This window comes from Schistocerca nitens, chromosome 9 (genome assembly GCF_023898315.1).
Source record: "Schistocerca nitens isolate TAMUIC-IGC-003100 chromosome 9, iqSchNite1.1, whole genome shotgun sequence".
In the NCBI taxonomy this organism is placed as follows: Eukaryota; Metazoa; Arthropoda; class Insecta; order Orthoptera; family Acrididae; genus Schistocerca; species Schistocerca nitens.
In genome coordinates this window covers 485,096,275-485,113,621 of record NC_064622.1, presented here as the reverse complement: position 1 = coordinate 485,113,621, position 17,347 = coordinate 485,096,275, and the positions used below count along the sequence as shown (strand labels likewise).

General features: G+C 41.3%; 1 protein-coding gene across 1 annotated transcript in view; it reads left to right on the top strand.

Moving 5' to 3' along the window:
- The window catches only part of LOC126203538 (GTPase-GDP dissociation stimulator vimar), a 92,847-nt gene that overhangs the window by 42,486 nt on the left and 33,014 nt on the right, over positions 1-17,347 (top strand). The window contains exon 7 of the mRNA XM_049937862.1: positions 6,153-6,299. Within this exon, the coding sequence (XP_049793819.1) occupies positions 6,153-6,299 (147 nt within the window). The remainder of the gene's footprint in view (positions 1-6,152; positions 6,300-17,347) is intronic.

Below are 17,347 nucleotides of genomic sequence, written 5' to 3'. Positions count from 1 at the left end.
ATACTAAAACACATTTCACACATATTCTTGTGGAATAGTTTGAAAACTAAAGCTGTGTGCAAAATTGCTATTTTATCTTCCACACCTGTGGAAGTGGTGACCTACGAGAATTCACAATGCAAAAGCGAAAAAAAGAAGCAAGTATTCACTAAAGGACAGTGAATCTGTCGCTTGTTGAAAAGAACTGTCAATACGTTTCAACTTGACTGCATGTATAAACAATAAACACTGCTTTATAATCAGGAATTTCGGAGGAATTAGGTTAACTGCACCACTAAATGTGTAAGAGTTTTACTACAGTTTGCTGAACTGTCAAAATCAATGCTTGATTTCAGCTATAAATGGGAGAAACTGTGACTGTCAGCTCCACATCACACAGCACATGATGGCAGGAACTCGGCTTTCCGCCCTGAGTCATATGACTTAGAAGTTGGTTTCAAACCTTAACACGGCAGAGATAGGGACATAGGTGGTCTATATTATACTACTACTAATGCTGTACTCAATAGCAAAGCAGATTTTTTCCTTTGTTCTCGTGCACTTTGTCCTGCATTTATTCACCTGTAGCTTAGTGACCACTGCTGTGCTTGTGTGGATTGTACAGCCTGCAGAGAGTTTGTGTGTGTGTGTTTTTTTTTTTTTTTAAATTGAATTTTGATGTTCATGAATTGCAACACATACTAAGCTTTTCACACTAATTAAGGGTATATAAACATGGTCTTTCCTGACAAGAAACGAAAGTTTTTGTTAATTATGCCTTTTACATTCTTGGGGAGATACTTCCATACCAACTCTCATCCCCTAACAGATTTTCTTTGTATTTAACTGAGAAGTGAAATACAATTTTCATAAATTTAGCTTTAAAGTTTTTTAATGTAATGAAATATTTTCTTCAAAATTTTCATCCCCTATTGCACTCCCTTGGGGGTTAAATTTCTAGGAACACACATTTTTTAAATTTCTAATAAGTAAGTCAAATACCAATAGCTTTAGAAATCCTTTATTAGTTCTTTAATAATTATTTATTTTCAAAAAAACTTTCACCCAGTATTTTACACCCTTAGTGGTTGAATTTCCAAGATGCTGAAACATGTATTTTTTATTTTCTGAGTGAATAACAAAATACCGGTTTTCGTAGTTTTAGCTTCAAATTTCCCTTAATAGTGGCATACTTTCAAAAGCCTTTCGTCTCCTCTTTCAACCACTTGGAAGTGGAATTTTGAACAACCGCTTCTTAAATGATGCTTACAGTACAAGATCCAAACTCTTTCCAAACTTCAAGTTTCTATCCTTAGCAGTTTGAACTGGGTGGTGATGAAGCAGTGAATCAGTCTGACTCTATTTTACCCCCTTAGGGGATGAGTTTCCAAAAATAGTGAAACACATATTTCTTCATCTCTTAACCGAGAAGCCAAACACCAATTTACAAAGATGTAGCTTTAAAATGTTTTTGCAGTGAAATATTTTCATAAAATGTTTCATAGCCTATCCCTGATTTTACTCACTCTGTATACTGAGCAAGTAGTAAAGGAAACAAAAGAAAAATTTGGAGTAAGAATTAAATTCAAGGGAGAAGAAATAAAAACCTTTAGGTTTGCCAGTGACATAGTAATTCTGCCAGAGACAGCAAAGGACTTGGAAGAGCAGTTGAACAGAATGGACAGTGTCTTGAAAAGAGGATATAAGATGAAAATCAACTAAAGCAAAACGATGATAATGGATTGTAGTCGAATTAAATCAGGTGATGGTGAGGGAATTAGGAAATGGTACATGTAAAGTAGATGATGAGTTTTGCTATTTGGAAAGCAAAGAAACTGATTATGGTCAAAGTAGGGAGGATATAAAATGTGAACTAGCAATGGCAAAAAAGCTTTTCTGAAGAAGAGAAATTTGTTAACATCAAGTATAGATTTAAGTGTCAGGAAGTCCTTTCTGAAAATATTTGTATGGAATGTAGCTACGTATGGAAGTGAAACATGGACGATAAATAGTTTAGGCGAGAATAGAAGCTTTAGAAATGAGGTGCTACAGAAGAATGCTAAAGATTAGATGGGTAGATCATGTAACGAATGTGGAGGCACTGAATAGAATTGGGGAGAAGAGAAATTTGTCACACAACTTGACTAGAAGAAGGGATCGGTTGGTAAGACATGTTCTGAGGCATCAAGGGATTGCCAATTTAGTGCTGGAGGGTAGTGTGGTGGGTAAAAATTCGAGAGGGAGACAGAGATGAATACACTAAGTAGATTCAGGAGGATGTAGGTTGCAGGAAGTACTTGGAGATAAAGAAGCTTGCACAGGAGAGCATGGAGAGCTGCATCAAACCAGTCTCTGGACCAAAGGCCACAGCAGCAGCAGCAATAACAACAACAACAGTGGTTTAAATTCAGAAACACTGAAACACACATTTTTTTTATTTGTAACCGAGAATTCAAATACCGATGTTCATAGATGTAGCTTTAAAAATACCTCTGTGGTCCTTTAATAATGACATATTTTCAAAATAGGCTTTCACCCACTATTTCATCCCTGTAGTGTCAAATTTCCAAAAATTTTGAAGCACCTATTTCTTTATTTCTGAACAAGAAACCAAGTACCAATTTTTGTAGCTCTGGCTACAAAATTTCCTTAATAGTGACATTTGTTAAAAAAAAAAAACAACAACGTTTATGCCCTATTTCACCCCCTTAAGGTTGTAATTTCAAAAGAGCCATTGTTAAACGAAGCCTACAGTACAAGACCAACACCTTCTCCCAATTTCAAACTTCTATCCTTAGTGTTTTGAGCTGGTGGTGATGAGTCAGTCAGTCAGTCAGTCAGCACATTGCCTTTTATATCTAGGCATTACAGAAAATATCCATATATTACACGTAACATGAATTCTGTCTTTCCAGAATTTTTGAACAGCTATTTTCAAGAAGCAATATTTTGTATACACAATTGTGTTGGCAGCACACAATTTTTGTGTGCTGTTCACACTTTGACAGTTTAAATTAATCAGTTTCTATGGAAATGTGCAAGGCGAAGCTACTTGGCAGTGGAATGAATCAGTACATAGTATAATGATAACTGATTAGAAAATTTATGAACAAAATAAACTAATGATTAATAAAACATACAAAAAATTGAAATTGTGTACAAATAACACATTTCAGAGAGAAGTGCTCAACTACTGCAGGGAATTCTTGTACAGAATAGAAGAAATGTAACATCATTTCCTGGTGGCATCTGTACTTGTCATTTTTGTTACTGTGAGTGCCAGGGCCAGTTTCCTATTGGAAGGGGGAGAGAGGGGAGGGGGGGGAGGGGGGGGGGGAGCAGGGTTAGCTCGGCTTGTTGGAAGTGATGGGATGGTCTTTGCCTAAACCTCCTGAATATTTATTTAATAAAATTGCAGCCAAATAACCATATACAGTTACTTTGCTTAACATTTTACATTTACATTTTTGCATATTCATTTATTGATTTCACTCTTTTACTCCACAGTTCTATGTGATATCGATCACAGGCTTCATTACACTGTTCACACACACATTTTGTGGTTGGATCATGATAATTTTTGTTTTGCAAGTTAGATGATGAAAGCCATGAATAGATAATCTAGTTAGGACATGTCACAGTTCGAAGTTTGGTGCTGTCCATGAGCAGTTCGTCATTGCTTCAGTGCCATAGAACTCCGGCCACACCTTCTCTCGTTTATCCTCCATGATCTTCAGTTGATTTCTGGAAGCCTTGGTGTGTGGCACCATATATCGAAGTTTGATGTCTTCAATTAGGAATGTCTCTCTCACTATCAGGTACACTAGTTGAGATCTTGTTGTCTTTGAGAGACCTAGTGCTCTTTTTAGATAAGTAGTTTTTACCTTTTCTAGTGTTTCTAGATTTTTTTTCTGTTAGGTGGTCCCACATAACCTCCATCCCCTAGGCCAGGATTGGCAAGATTTTTGCGCTGAATAATTTCATGGCCGTTTCCGGACTGAGTAGGTGGATGTTTTTGATGTCCTGTATTGCTATTATTGCTTGGGCTGCACATTCTGTTGTATGTTTTGTGAAGCATTTGGCTGTTGGTTGCAATGTCTATGCTAGGTATTTAAAGTATGATGAGATATTTATTTTTTGTCCTTTGATGTTGATTTCTGCATTCTTGGGTGTTTTGTCTCCTTTCTGAAAATCACCATTTCGGTCTTTGTTATGTTTATGTGTAGTTGTCATCAGAGTTGACTAGACTGGCGTAAGGGCTTGGGATTACTATTTATTAAAAGAAGCTTCTGAAAATTCTGACAAGGAGCAAAACATTACCTTTCTTGTTTTGTTACGTACTACTACCTCTCAAAATAAAGGAAGCAAATAGGTTATAGTATAAGGGATGTATTTCATAGTATTGAAAGTGAAGTGCTCCTATCTGTGATGGTATGTATTTTAGAGCCCATGTTTACTACTGGACAAACGGCGACGTGCAAGACAGACAATATACAAAACTATAGAAGACGTCGAAATGACAACATCATCCGCCAACAAGAAGAAGAACACAATTAAATCTGTCACCGCACACGCCCTTCTAGATGGACCTGCAGTATTCTGTGGATGTAAACTGAACTTCAGCATCGACATCAACGATACCTTTACCCATGGCAATGGATGGCTGACAGTGGCCATTGTACGAGGAGGAACAGGTGTTCCAAACGTGTCTGGACTGGAAACTTTCGTCGACAGAGACATCATCGCCTACAAGACTTACCATGTTACGGAAAATGCAAATAAAGACTTTGAGGCACCCTGTATAGACAGCTAATAGTGGTCTGTGTGCAGTTACAGAAATTCTTTGTTTCAAATGTTAGTTAATAACAGCAGGAGGAGTGCAATGGCTTTTTTGAAAGTAGCTGTTCTTCTTTCCAGATATATATGTACAGCAATGTAGAAGTAATTGCCAGAACTATCAGTTAGAGTAGATTAGCACTAGTCATAATTTGTTGTTAGTATGCTTTTCAGAAGTAGCCAAGCTGCTAATGTATAATTCGACTCATTCTACATCCCTGGCAGCTCTCCTTCTTGTTTGGATTTATGGAACATGATGTGTCAGTCAGTTAATCAATCAACAGTGGAATACAACATTTGTCACTGCTGTAGTGTACAGTGCGATCCAAAAAGGTTTCCCTACTTTTAATTGAATTCCATTGTGCCACAACCGATGTGCAAATACCAATGTTTTACACATTTTTTTATGTGATGCTGAATATTCTGGACAAACGGCTGCAGAGTGTTGTCTGTCACATTCATGAATACATTCATTTGTATAATTTGCATTCTGCTCAAATATTTATTTTTTGTTGTGTATTTTGTTCATGTAGGTATTTCCAAAGAAAATGTAGATCAGAATTGAATTAAAACTTCTTGCTGGCTTGCCAACACTTCCGTATCACAAATAGCTTGATCAAGCATAGTGTTACTGAGTTGTGCCTGGGATAGGAGTATGGAGTATCACCCTATTGTGCATGAAGTGAAGTGCATATTGACTGTATTGCCCCATATTGCATCAGTAATTTGAATAATTATTTCTGCCTGAACTCATAAACTGAAAAATACCATGGAAATAAATTTTTCAATAGTAAATTCTGGATTTTTTCCAAGAGATAACTTGTAAAGTTAGCCCATAATCAGCAAATGCCACTGTAACAATGTCTTCTCATGACACTGCTTCAAAAAAATGTGGTTCCCATAATCACCAGTTTATCACATTTCTTATCTGCTATGCCAAGAGTACTTTGTTGTGTGTGTTCACAAATGACAGAGAATTGGCAGCTTCTGTTGCCTCACTGAAAACTATTCTGAGCCATACAGTCTGCTGAGTACCACAGCGTAAGCTGCAAATCTATGTAAAGTCTAGATATTACCTCATAATTATCCATTTATTTTGTAAGAAAATACTCATATCATTAAAGCTACTAGCTTTGCTCTCAAGAATTACTGCAGCAAATTACAGAGAATTGCTGATTCCTGAGCAACATAGTAGGAGCATTTAATATTGGAAACAATTTTTCCCCTCTTTCACTTTTAAGCCCAGTTCTCTGATAATGTTTGTATGTGTGCTTGTTGAATCAAAACTTGCAGCATGGAAAAAATAATATTCTTTCTCCTCTATTTCTTTGTTCCAGAACAAGTAAAGCATTGTTTGGCAGTGGCAGGACTGTGTGAATTGCTCATAACACTTCTGGAGAAGCACAAACCAGAGGCTGATGGTGAAGAAGCACGTAATCTCATGAAGATGGCATGTGATCTTATTGTTCTCGTACTCACAGGAGGTAAGTCATACTCTGTTTTTAATACTGTCAAATTGTTCAGCTGATGTCAGTATTTCAGTACTGACCCCTCCCTCCCTCCCTCCCTCGCTTATTTTGTTAGAAAATACTCATATCATCAAAATTACTAGCTTTGCTCTCAAGAATTACTACAGCCAATTACAAAGAATTGCTGATTTCTGAGCTCAATAGTGTCACTCGCTCACTAGAGTCAAACATTTCATGTTAACGGCAGCTATAGCTTTGAGTGGATTCAAGCACTCGAACATGTCACAGCAGTTTAAGCTGTGCTATCAGGTGTCAACCTAAACACATCCTCGGAAATTGTGATTTGGTGTACCACTTTCATATTAGGTCGGCTTTGTCATGAATCAAAAACATTGTGAATGGTCATTCAGATGGAAAAAGAGCTCTCATCTCCCACTCTCCTTTCTGTTCCCTCTGCTCCCCCCCCCCCCCCCCCCCCCCCCGCCCCACCTCTCTCTGCCTGTCCATGCTCACCTCTTTCACATGCATTTGACATTTGCTATTTCTCACTTATTTCACTCTCTCATTTCCAATTTATTTCACATTTATCTTTCATTTGAAATTTCTCGTTCCACTGTCGTTTGAAATTTGTATCATGTTTTTCTCATACTAAGGTTTAGGAAAGAAATTAATGGAAGCATTTGATATTTTATCATCATTTCATGCAACAAATCTTTTTGAAATACCCCCCAGGCAGCTCACCACTCTTTGGCAGGTTCATGCTTGGCTACCCCGGGCCCCCAGCCTTTGCAGCATTTTTTCCCTTCTGTGCTGCATGTCTATCCTCTTGCTATTATTTTTCACCTTCCTCGGGGAACATGTCTGGAGTGTTATTGGAAATGTTCTGCATTTTGTCATTGATGTAAGAACAGTCTCACCTTTGTTTTTTGCTCCCTTTCCATTTCTTTGTTTCCCTTCTCCTCTCGTTCCTCCGCTTTGGTATTTCAGGTTCCTCTTTTTTCTTCTTCCTCCTGAAGGCCGGCCCATGCATCTGATGCTTAACAGATGACTGGGTAACACGTAATTCCCAGCCCCGGGTCGACTGGTAGGTTTTGCACGTACCCCCTGGTACAGTCCAGGACCAGGGAGGGGTGATTGCCTGAGCTGCAACCTTCCCAAATTGCCAAATGGTCCCTCTGTCAGGTGTTCGGGAGGTGTGACCTGAGGTATGAACAGTCACCTAAGGTGGGTGTGCCCCCTTGTGAAGGGAGCCCCCAGTTGAAAGGAGCGTGCCATTGGAGACCCTGGCAATACTGGGGGATTTCCTCACAATGAGTCAATCATCTTCCCACTCGTCGTCTACAAAATGTAAACGTAATGAGGCTAATGATTTGAAGACCCTTCCCACTGCACCACAGTTCCTCATTGTCTCACGTACTGAAGACGGTCAGTCCTTTGCCACAGTAAATCCGTTTATTATTCAGAAAGGTGTTGATACGGTTGCTGGCCCTGTGAAATCTTGCACTTGTTTACAGAATGGCACTTTGCTTTTGGAGGCCACTTCTGATTCTCAAGCACATCATCTGCTTGCTGCCTCGCTTCTCCACAGGTACCCTGTTCGTGTCGAGGCCTGTAGAACTTTGAGTTCTTCCCGTGGTGTAATTTACACCAGGCTGATCGACGGTCTAACCAAGGCTGAAATCCAATCTTACCTCTCTGATCAGGGTGTCATTGCTGTCCACCAGGTAATGAAACAGGTAGATTCCTCCTTCGTGCCCACCCACACTCTTTTTCTCACCTTTGATAGAGCGGTGCTTCTGTCCAAGATCAAAGCGGGCTATGAAATTGTCAGTCTGGCCGTACATTCCGAACCCGATGCGCTGCTACCAGTGTCATAATTTCAACCACACTAGAATGTTTTGTTGCCACCCAGCCGAATGTCACCTGTGGTAGGGATTGGCAAGAGGACGATTGTCCACCTCCTCCTCCTCCTCCCTGCTGTATCAACTGATATGGCAGCCATGCCGCGTCCTCTCGGGATTGTCCCATGTATCTTGATGAGCGGGCTGTTCAAGAGATCCGGGTAAAGGAAAAAGTGCCTTACCCAGTCGCTCGCAAGTTATTGACTAGTTGCAAACCCTGCGTTCTCCCGTATGGTGCCTTGTTCTCGTTACCCCTCGCTCTATGAAGGACGTGGCCACACAGACGTGTGACCTCCAATTCAGCTTTGAGGTTGTGAAATCACCCAGTGTCAAGGTAGCATCGCCTTTCCCCCGTACAGTTGTGCAACAAGCCATCAAACCCTCACCTTGAGGGACGAAGCCACCAGCTTCACAACTGGTAGGCCAGAAAGGACAGGAGGAGTACTCCCATGAAGACTTCCTCCGTCCCTCCAGCCGAATGACACCCGAGTCTTCCTCTAACCAGAAAGGCTCGAAGAAGTCCACCAAAGGCAAACAATCCTCTCCTTCACCAACTCAAAGATCCTCTTCGATGGTGTCTCTGTGTGATACCTTAGCGTGGCTGGCCTCTGTGTTGCTGGTGCACACCGACAACCATTTTTCAGCATTGGACTCCACAGACCGACTGCACAAGCAAGCTGATGTTTCTGTGGACCCCATGCAGCAGGATCCTCCAGCTTCTGCGCCCTGTAGTAGCGACTCTTCCCCTGCTGTCACTCGGCAGCCGCTGAGGTGACAACCCTACATCTCTTCCTCATCGTGACTGTCCTACAATGGAATGCTCACAGCCTTTGGTCCCACAAAGAGGATTTAAGGCTGCTTTTAGCATCATAGTGTTCCCTTGTACTCTGCCTTCAGGAAATGAAATTGCACCCTCATGACTGCTTTGAGCTTTCCCATTTCTTACCAATTTGTTTTGGCATTCCATCTCGTGTGGGCTTTATGCTGTTCATACGGGAAGACATTCATAGTCAACCCATCTTCCTGACTACCATTCTTCAAGCTGTTGCAGTTTGCCTTTCCCTTTCCCACCTGACGTATTCCGTCTGTACCATTTATGTCCCTCCATCATTCGATGTCACCATGGCAGACTTCCTTCAGTTTATTGGCCAGCTACCTCCCCCATTTTTGCTGCTTGGTGACTTTAATGTGCATCATCTCCTTTGGGGTTCTCCCAGGGCCTGTCAGAGAGGTGCCCTCTTGGCTGACCTTCTTAACAAACTTAACCTCTTCTGACTTAACACTGGAGCACCCACTTTCCCTTCCAACTGCTTGCACACTTTTCCTTGTGCACTGCCCAGCTTGCACCTCATCTTGAGTGGTCCATTCTTTCTGAAACTACTTGAGTGACCATTTCCCGTGTGCTATCCGCTTACTGACTCCTACCCCATCCGTGTACGCACCCAAATGGCAGCTTCCTAAGGCTGAATGGCAGCTTTACTCCTCCCTGGCGACCTCTGAAGACCAAGATTTCCCCACTTGTGATGACCAGGTGGACTATCTCACAAACGTTATCCTTACTGCTGCAGAACGTTCAAGTACCCGAACTTCCTCTTTACCATGTCATGTCCCAGTCCCTTAGTGGTCTGAGGCATGCCTCGATGCAATTCGTGATGACACTTTGCACACATCTGTTTGTATTGGATGCAGTTTGCCATCGTAGGATGGTGGTTAAAAGCGCGGAGAGCACATCTCTGCGTGCTCTCTGCATATTTAACCACCATCCTATGATGTCAAACTGCATTCAATATAAACAGATGTGTGCAAAGTGTTGTCGCATTCTTTGGCATAGCAAAAGAGCTAGCTGAATTTCTCTCTTGTAGACAAACACTTTCTGCTTAACACATACAACTGCATCTGGGCTGAGAGAACATTTCCTAGACGCTGGCATGAAGCCACCATCATACCCACACATAAGCCTGGTAAGGACAAAAACCTTCCCTGTAGCTACTGCCCCACCTGTCTTACCAGTTTCTTTTGCAAGGTGATGGAATGTATGATTCATACCTGGCTGGTATGGTGGCTCGAGTCTCACAGTTTACTGACGACTGCACAATGTGGATTTAGAGTGCAGCATTCTGCAGTTAACCATCTCGTTACTTTGTCCACCCATGTCATGAATGGTTTTCTGCAGAAATCCTAGACTGTGGCTGTATTTTTTCGATTTGGAGAAGGCATGCGACATCTGCTGGACAACTGGTATCCTCCATACTCTTTAAACGTGGGGCTTCTGTGGGCGCCTGCCCTGTTTCTTTCAGGCATTTTTAAAATACTGAGTTTTCAAGGTGCGTGTGGGTTCTGCCATGTTTGGACACCTTTATCCAGGAAAACGGTTGGCCTCAGGGTTCCATCCTGAGCGCCGTCCTCTTTGCTATCGCCATGAACCCTCTAATGGCCTGTCTCCCGCGGGGCATCTCTGGCTCTCTGTTTGTTCACGATTTTGCTATCTATTGCAGTTCTCCACAGACCTGTCTCACTGAGCGGTGTCTTCAGCACTGTCTTGATCGTCTTTACTCCTGGAGCATCGACAATGGCTGTCACTTTTCCACTGACAAAACCGTCTGTATGAATTTCTGGCAGCACAAATGGTTTCTCCCACCATCTTTACAACTTGGGCCTGTTGCCCTTCCGTTCGTAGAAACTATGAAATTCCTGGGGCTCATGCTCGATAGGAAGCTCTCTTGGTCCTCCCATGTGTCTTACCTGGCAGCTTGCTGTACTCGATTTCTTAATGTCCTATATGTCCTCAATGGTACTTCCTGGGGTGCTGATCCAACCACCCTCCTCAGTTTGTACCAGTCCCTTGTCCGTTCGAAACTTGACTATGGGTGCTTTGTTTATGCGTCTGCACGACCATCCATTTTATGCTGTCTCAACACTATCCTCCCACCACTCTGTACACATAGTGCCCAAATTTTAACTGTCCGTGACTTCCTGATAGAATGCCAATTTTTTAACCATTTACATTCCCGCTAGGGTTTGCTGTCTGGGTTATCAGCTGTTTTAGCAAATGATGCACATGCTATCGACCGTGTTTTACTTTTCATTCATCAAAGCAGTTTGGCAAAGGCCATTTCATTTTTAGTGTTGGACCTCCGTTTCAGTATGGTGTTTTTTTTTTTTTTTTTTTTTTTTTTTAGCTGTTTTTCCACATGCCTGTTTTTAGCTGTCTTGTATTATGTCATTTGGGACTGATGTATACTCATTTTTTTAACTCCTCTCTGTGTGTGTTCTATAGTTTTGACGCGTATGACCCCAGTTATGTTTTGCACCCTAAAGCAAAACAAAACCAATCTTATTGAAATGGGTTGTTTTTGTTGTTGTTGTTGTTGTTGTGGTGGTGGTGGTGGTGGTGGTGGTGGTGGTGTCTTCAGACCAGAGACTGGTTTGATGCAGCTCTCCATGATACTCCATCCTGTGCAAGCTTCTTCATCTCCCAGTAACTACTGCAACCAACATCCTTCTGAATCACCGAGCGAGGTGGCGCAGTGGTTAGCACACTGGACTCGCACTCGGGAGGACGACGGTTCAATCCCGTATCCAGCCATCCTGATTTAGGTTTTCCGTGATTTCCCTAAATCGCTTCAGGCAAATGCCGGGATGGTTCCTTTGAAAGGGCACGGCCGATTTCCTTCCCCATCCTTCCCTCACCCGAGCTTGCGCTCCGTCTCTAATGACCTCGTTGTCGACGGGACGTTAAACACTAATTTCCTCCTCCTCCTCCTTCTGAATCTGCTTAGTTTATTCATCTCTTGGTCCCCTCTATGATTTTTACCCTCCACGCTGCCCTCCAATACTAAATTTGTGATCCCTTGATGCCTCAGAACATGTCCTACCAACCGATCCCTTCTTCTAGCAAGTTGTGCCTCAAACTCCTCTTCTCCCCAATTCTATTCAATAGCGCCTCATTAGTTATGTGATCTACCCATCTAATCTTCAGCATTCTTCTGTAGCACCACATTTCGAATGCTTGTATTCTCTTCTTGTCCAAACTATTTATCGTCCATGTTTCACTTCCTCACATGGCTACACTCCATACAAATACTTTCAGAAACGACTTCCTAACACTTAAATCCATACTCGAGGTTAACAAATTTCTCTTCTTTAGAAACGCTTTCCTTGCCATTGCTAGTCTACATTTTATATCCTCTCTACTTCAACCATCATCAGTTATTTTGCTTCCCAAATAGCAAAACTCTTTTACTACTTCAAGTGTCTCATTTCCTAATCTAATTCCCTCAGCATCACCCGAATTAACTCAACTACATTCCATTATCCTCGTTTTACTTTTGTTGATGTTCATCTTATATCCTCCTTTCAAGACACTGTCCATTGCGTTCAACTGCTCTTCCAAGTCCTTTGCTGTCTCTGACAGAATTACAATGTCATCGGCGAACCTCAAAGTTTTTACTTCTTCTCTATGGATTTTAATACCTACTCCAAATTTTTCTTTTGTTTCCTTTACTGCTTGGTCAATATAAAGACTGAATGACTTCGGGGATAGGCTGCAACCCTGACTCACTCCCTTCCCAACCACTGCTTCCCTTTCATGTCCCACGTCTCTTATAACTGCCATCTGGTTTCTGTACAAATTGTAAATAGCCTTTCACTCCCTCTATTTTACCCCTGCCACCTTCAGAATTTCAAAGAGAGTATTCCAGTCAACATTGTCAAAAGCTTTCACTAAGTCTACAAATGCTAGAAACGTAGGTTTGCTTTTTCTTAATGTAGCTTCTAAGATAAGTCGTAGCGTCAGTATTGCCTCATGTGTTCCAATATTTCTATGGAATCGAAACTGATCTTCCCCGAGGTCGGTTTCTACCAGTTTTTCCATTTGTCTGTAAAGAATTTGTGTAAGGTTGTATATGTGGAAGAGGCCTGGAGATACTAGAAGCTTTCAGATAGATTATATAATGGTAAGACAGAGATTTAGGAACCAGGTTTTAAATTGTAAGACATTTCCAGGGGCAGATGTGGTCTCCGACCACAATCTATTGGTTGAGAACTGTAGAGTAAAACTGAAGAAACTGCAAAGAGGTGAGAATTTAAGAAGATGGGACCTGGATAAACTGAAATAACCAGAGGTTGTAGAGAGTTTCAGAGAGAGCATTAGGGAATGATGGACAAGAACGGGGGAAAGAAATACAGTAGAAGAAGAATGGGTAGCTTTAAGAGATGAAATAATGAAGGCAGCAGAGGATCAAGTAGGTAAAAAGACGAGGGCTAGTAGAAATCCTTGTGTAACAGAAGAGAGATTGAATTTAATTGATGAAAGGAGAAATTATAAAAATGCAGTAAATGAAGCAGGCAAAAAGGAATACAAACGTATCAAAACTGAGATCGACAGGAAGTGCAAAATGGTTAAGCAGGGATGGCTAGAGCACAAATGTAAGGATGTAGAGGCATATATCACTAGGGTGGGATGGATACTGCCTGCAGGAAAATTAAAGAGACCTTAGGAGAAAAGAGAACCACTTGTATGAATATCAAGAGCTCAGATGGAAACCCAGTTCTAAGCAAAGAAGGGAAAGCAGAAAGGTGGAAGGAGTATATTGAGGGTTTATACAAGGGCGACATAGTTCAGGGCAGTGTTATGGAAATGGAAGAGGACGTAAGTGAAGATGAAATTGGAGATGTGATACTGCGTGAAGAATTTGATAGAGCACTGAAAGATGTAAGTCGAAACAAGGCCCTGGGAGTAGACAACATTGCAATAGAACTACTGATAGCCTTGGGAGAGCCAGCTATGACAAAACTGTAGCATCTGGTGAGGAAGATACATGAGACAGGGGAAATACCCTCAGACTTCGAGAAGAATATAATAATTCCATCCCAAAGAAATCAGGTGCTGACAGGCGTGAAATTTCCGAACTATCAGTTTAATAAATCACGGCTGCAAAATACTAACGCAAATTCTTTACAGACAAATGGAAAAACTGGTAGAAACTGACCTCGGGGAAGATCAGTTTGGATTCCATAGAAATATTGGAACACATGAGGCAATACTGACCCTACGACTTATCTTAGAAGTTACATTAAGAAAAGGCAAACCTACGTTTCTAGCATTTGTAGACTTAGTGAAAGCTATTGACAATGTTGACTGGAATACTCTCTTTCAAATTCTGAAGGTGGCAGGGGTAAAATAGAGGGAGTGAAAGGCTATTTACAATTTGTACAGAAACCAGATGGCAGTTATAAGAGACGTGGGACATGAAAGGGAAGCAGTGGTTGGGAAGGGAGTGAGTCAGGGTTGCAGCCTATCCCCGAAGTCATTCAGTCTTTATATTGACCAAGCAGTAAAGGAAACAAAAGAAAAATTTGGAGTAGGTATTAAAATCCATAGAGAAGAAGTAAAAACTTTGAGGTTCGCCGATGACATTGTAATTCTGTCAGAGACAGCAAAGGACTTGGAAGAGCAGTTGAACGCAATGGACAGTGTCTTGAAAGGAGGATATAAGATGAACATCAACAAAAGTAAAACGAGGATAATGGAATGTAGTTGAGTTAATTCGGGTGATGCTGAGGGAATTAGATTAGGAAATGAGACACTTGAAGTAGTAAAGGAGTTTTGCTATTTGGGGAGCAAAATAACTGATGATGGTCGAAGTAGAGAGGATATAAAATGTAGACTGGCAATGGCAAGGAAAGTGTTTCTAAAGAAGAGGAAATTTGTTAACCTTGAGTATGGTTTTAAGTGTCAGGAAGTCGTTTTTGAAAGTATTTGTATGGAGTGTAGCCATGTGTGGAAGTGAAATATGGACGATAAATAGTTTGGACAAGAAGAGAATAAAAGCATTCGATATGTGGTGCTACAGAAGAATGCTGAAGATTAGATGGGTAGATCACATAACTAATGAGGCGCTATTGAATAGAATTGGGGAGAAGAGGAGTTTGTGGCACAACTTGACTAGAAGAAGGGATCGGTTGGTAGGACATGTTCTGAGGGATCAAGGGATCACAAATTCAGTATTGGAGGGCAGCATGGAGGATAAAAATCATAGAGGGAGACCAAGAGATGAATACACTAAGCAGATCCAGAAGGATGTAGGCTGCAGTACGTACTGGGAGATGAAGCAGCTTGCACAGGATAGAGTAGCATGGAGAGCTACATCAAATCAGTCTCAGGACTGAAGACCACAACAATAACATATGACAGCTTGTATAGATGTAGAGCTGATTACCTCCTCTTTCCATGCTACTCTTCAACAAGGCTAAAAGAAATGTAAACAAATAATAGTGTTTGAATCCCGTTCTGGCATGTAATCTTAATTGTCGCGACATACACTCCTGAGTAAAATATTGTGTGATCACTTGCTTACTAACATGTTGCTCCTCCTTTGGAAAACTATATACAGCACAGTTCTGTGTTTCATCGATTCAATAAGTCCTTGGTAAGTTTCCAGAGAATGTAGCAACAGATGTTGGTTTGGTTTGTTTGGGGGGAAGAGACCAAACAGCGAGGTCATCGGTCTCATCGGATAAGGGAAGGATGGGGAAGGAAGTCGGCCGTGCCCTTTCAAAGGAACCATACCAGCATTTGCCTGGAGCGATTTAGGGAAATCATGGAAAACCTAAATCAGGATAGCCGGACGCGGGATTGAACCGTCGTCCTCCCGAATGCGAGTCCAGTGTGTTACCACTGCGTCACCTCGCTCGGTAGCAACAGATGTCTTTTCGCAGGTCATGCCATGCCTGTAAATTGTGAACCGTGATATGGTGAATGTTTCGAGCAACTGTCCGTCTGAATGACAACTGTAGACCTGGTGTTTGACTGGGAAACTTGTTTCTATTGATCTGTGGTTTGATGCCAAAGATCCTGGGCCCACTGAAAATTATTGGGTCAACATGGAAACACATAGTCGTTGTCTGCTGAAACACTTGATCCACACCGGCATTGTACTCTGTCATTAGATCAGCCGTATACTGCTACCTATCCTGCTTTACATAATCAGCAAGCCTCCAAGCTCCACTTCTGTGAAGAGGTGTGGATGTCTGACATCTTTCCTCCTGCTCCTGCTTTCACTGTCCTTCAGCCGTTTTTCATACATGTTCAGCACAACACACAAGCAGCTAACCAGCTTCACCATTCCATAGATGCTTATTCACCCATCCTATGTTTGTCGAAGCCTCTTATGTTAGTGGATTTTTCCCTTTTTCCACCTGTATTGTTGCTAGAATGATTCACCTTTCATTGATGTTCCAGTTATAAAGTTTTCTTACAGCATCATCTACTCGCAACACAACTAGACAGCATTCAGTCTTGCATTTTGCTGTGGACCTGTTTCGGCTCCATAAGAATTGTGGAATCTCAATATGTATTCATACAGATTTCTAGCGTACATTTTGCTGTGTAACTTTTATTGTAGTGCTGAAATAAACAGCCATTCAGATTTCTAGCATACATTTCGCTGTGTAACTTTTATTATAGTGCTGAAATAAACATAATCACAGCAACTCACCCTCTGTCCTACCTTCACATTTTACCATTTTCTGCTGCTGTTAACATTACTAGATATTCGTCTGACCAAAATCCGTACCTCTTACCATTCACTCATTATTATTATTATTATTGTTATTATTATTATTATTATTATTATTATTATTTTGCCATCAGTCTTCTGACTGTTTTGATGTGGCCCACTGTGAATTCCTATCCTATGCCAACCTCTTCATCTGAGAGCAGCTTTTGTACCCTATGTTCTCAGTTATTTGTAGCAAGTATTCCAATGTCTGTCTGTCTTGTTCAGTTTTTACCCTCTACAGCTCCCTCTACTACAGTGAAAGTTATTTCCTGATGTCTTAACACTTCCTGTCATCCTATCCCTTCTTCTTGTCACTGTTTTCCATATCTTCCTTCCTTGGCAATTCTGTAGAAACCTGGAGCCCCATTTCTTATCTAATCAGTCCACCCAATTTTCGACATCCTTCTATAGCACCAGATCTCGGATGCTTTAATTATCTTCTTTTCCAGTTTTTCTTACAGACTGTGATTCACTTACATATAGTGGTGTGCTCCAAATGTAAATCCTCAGAAATTTCTTCATGAAATGAATGCCGATGTTTGATACTAGTGGGCTTCTTTTGACCATGAATGTCTTCTTTGCCTGTGCTAGTCTGCTTTTT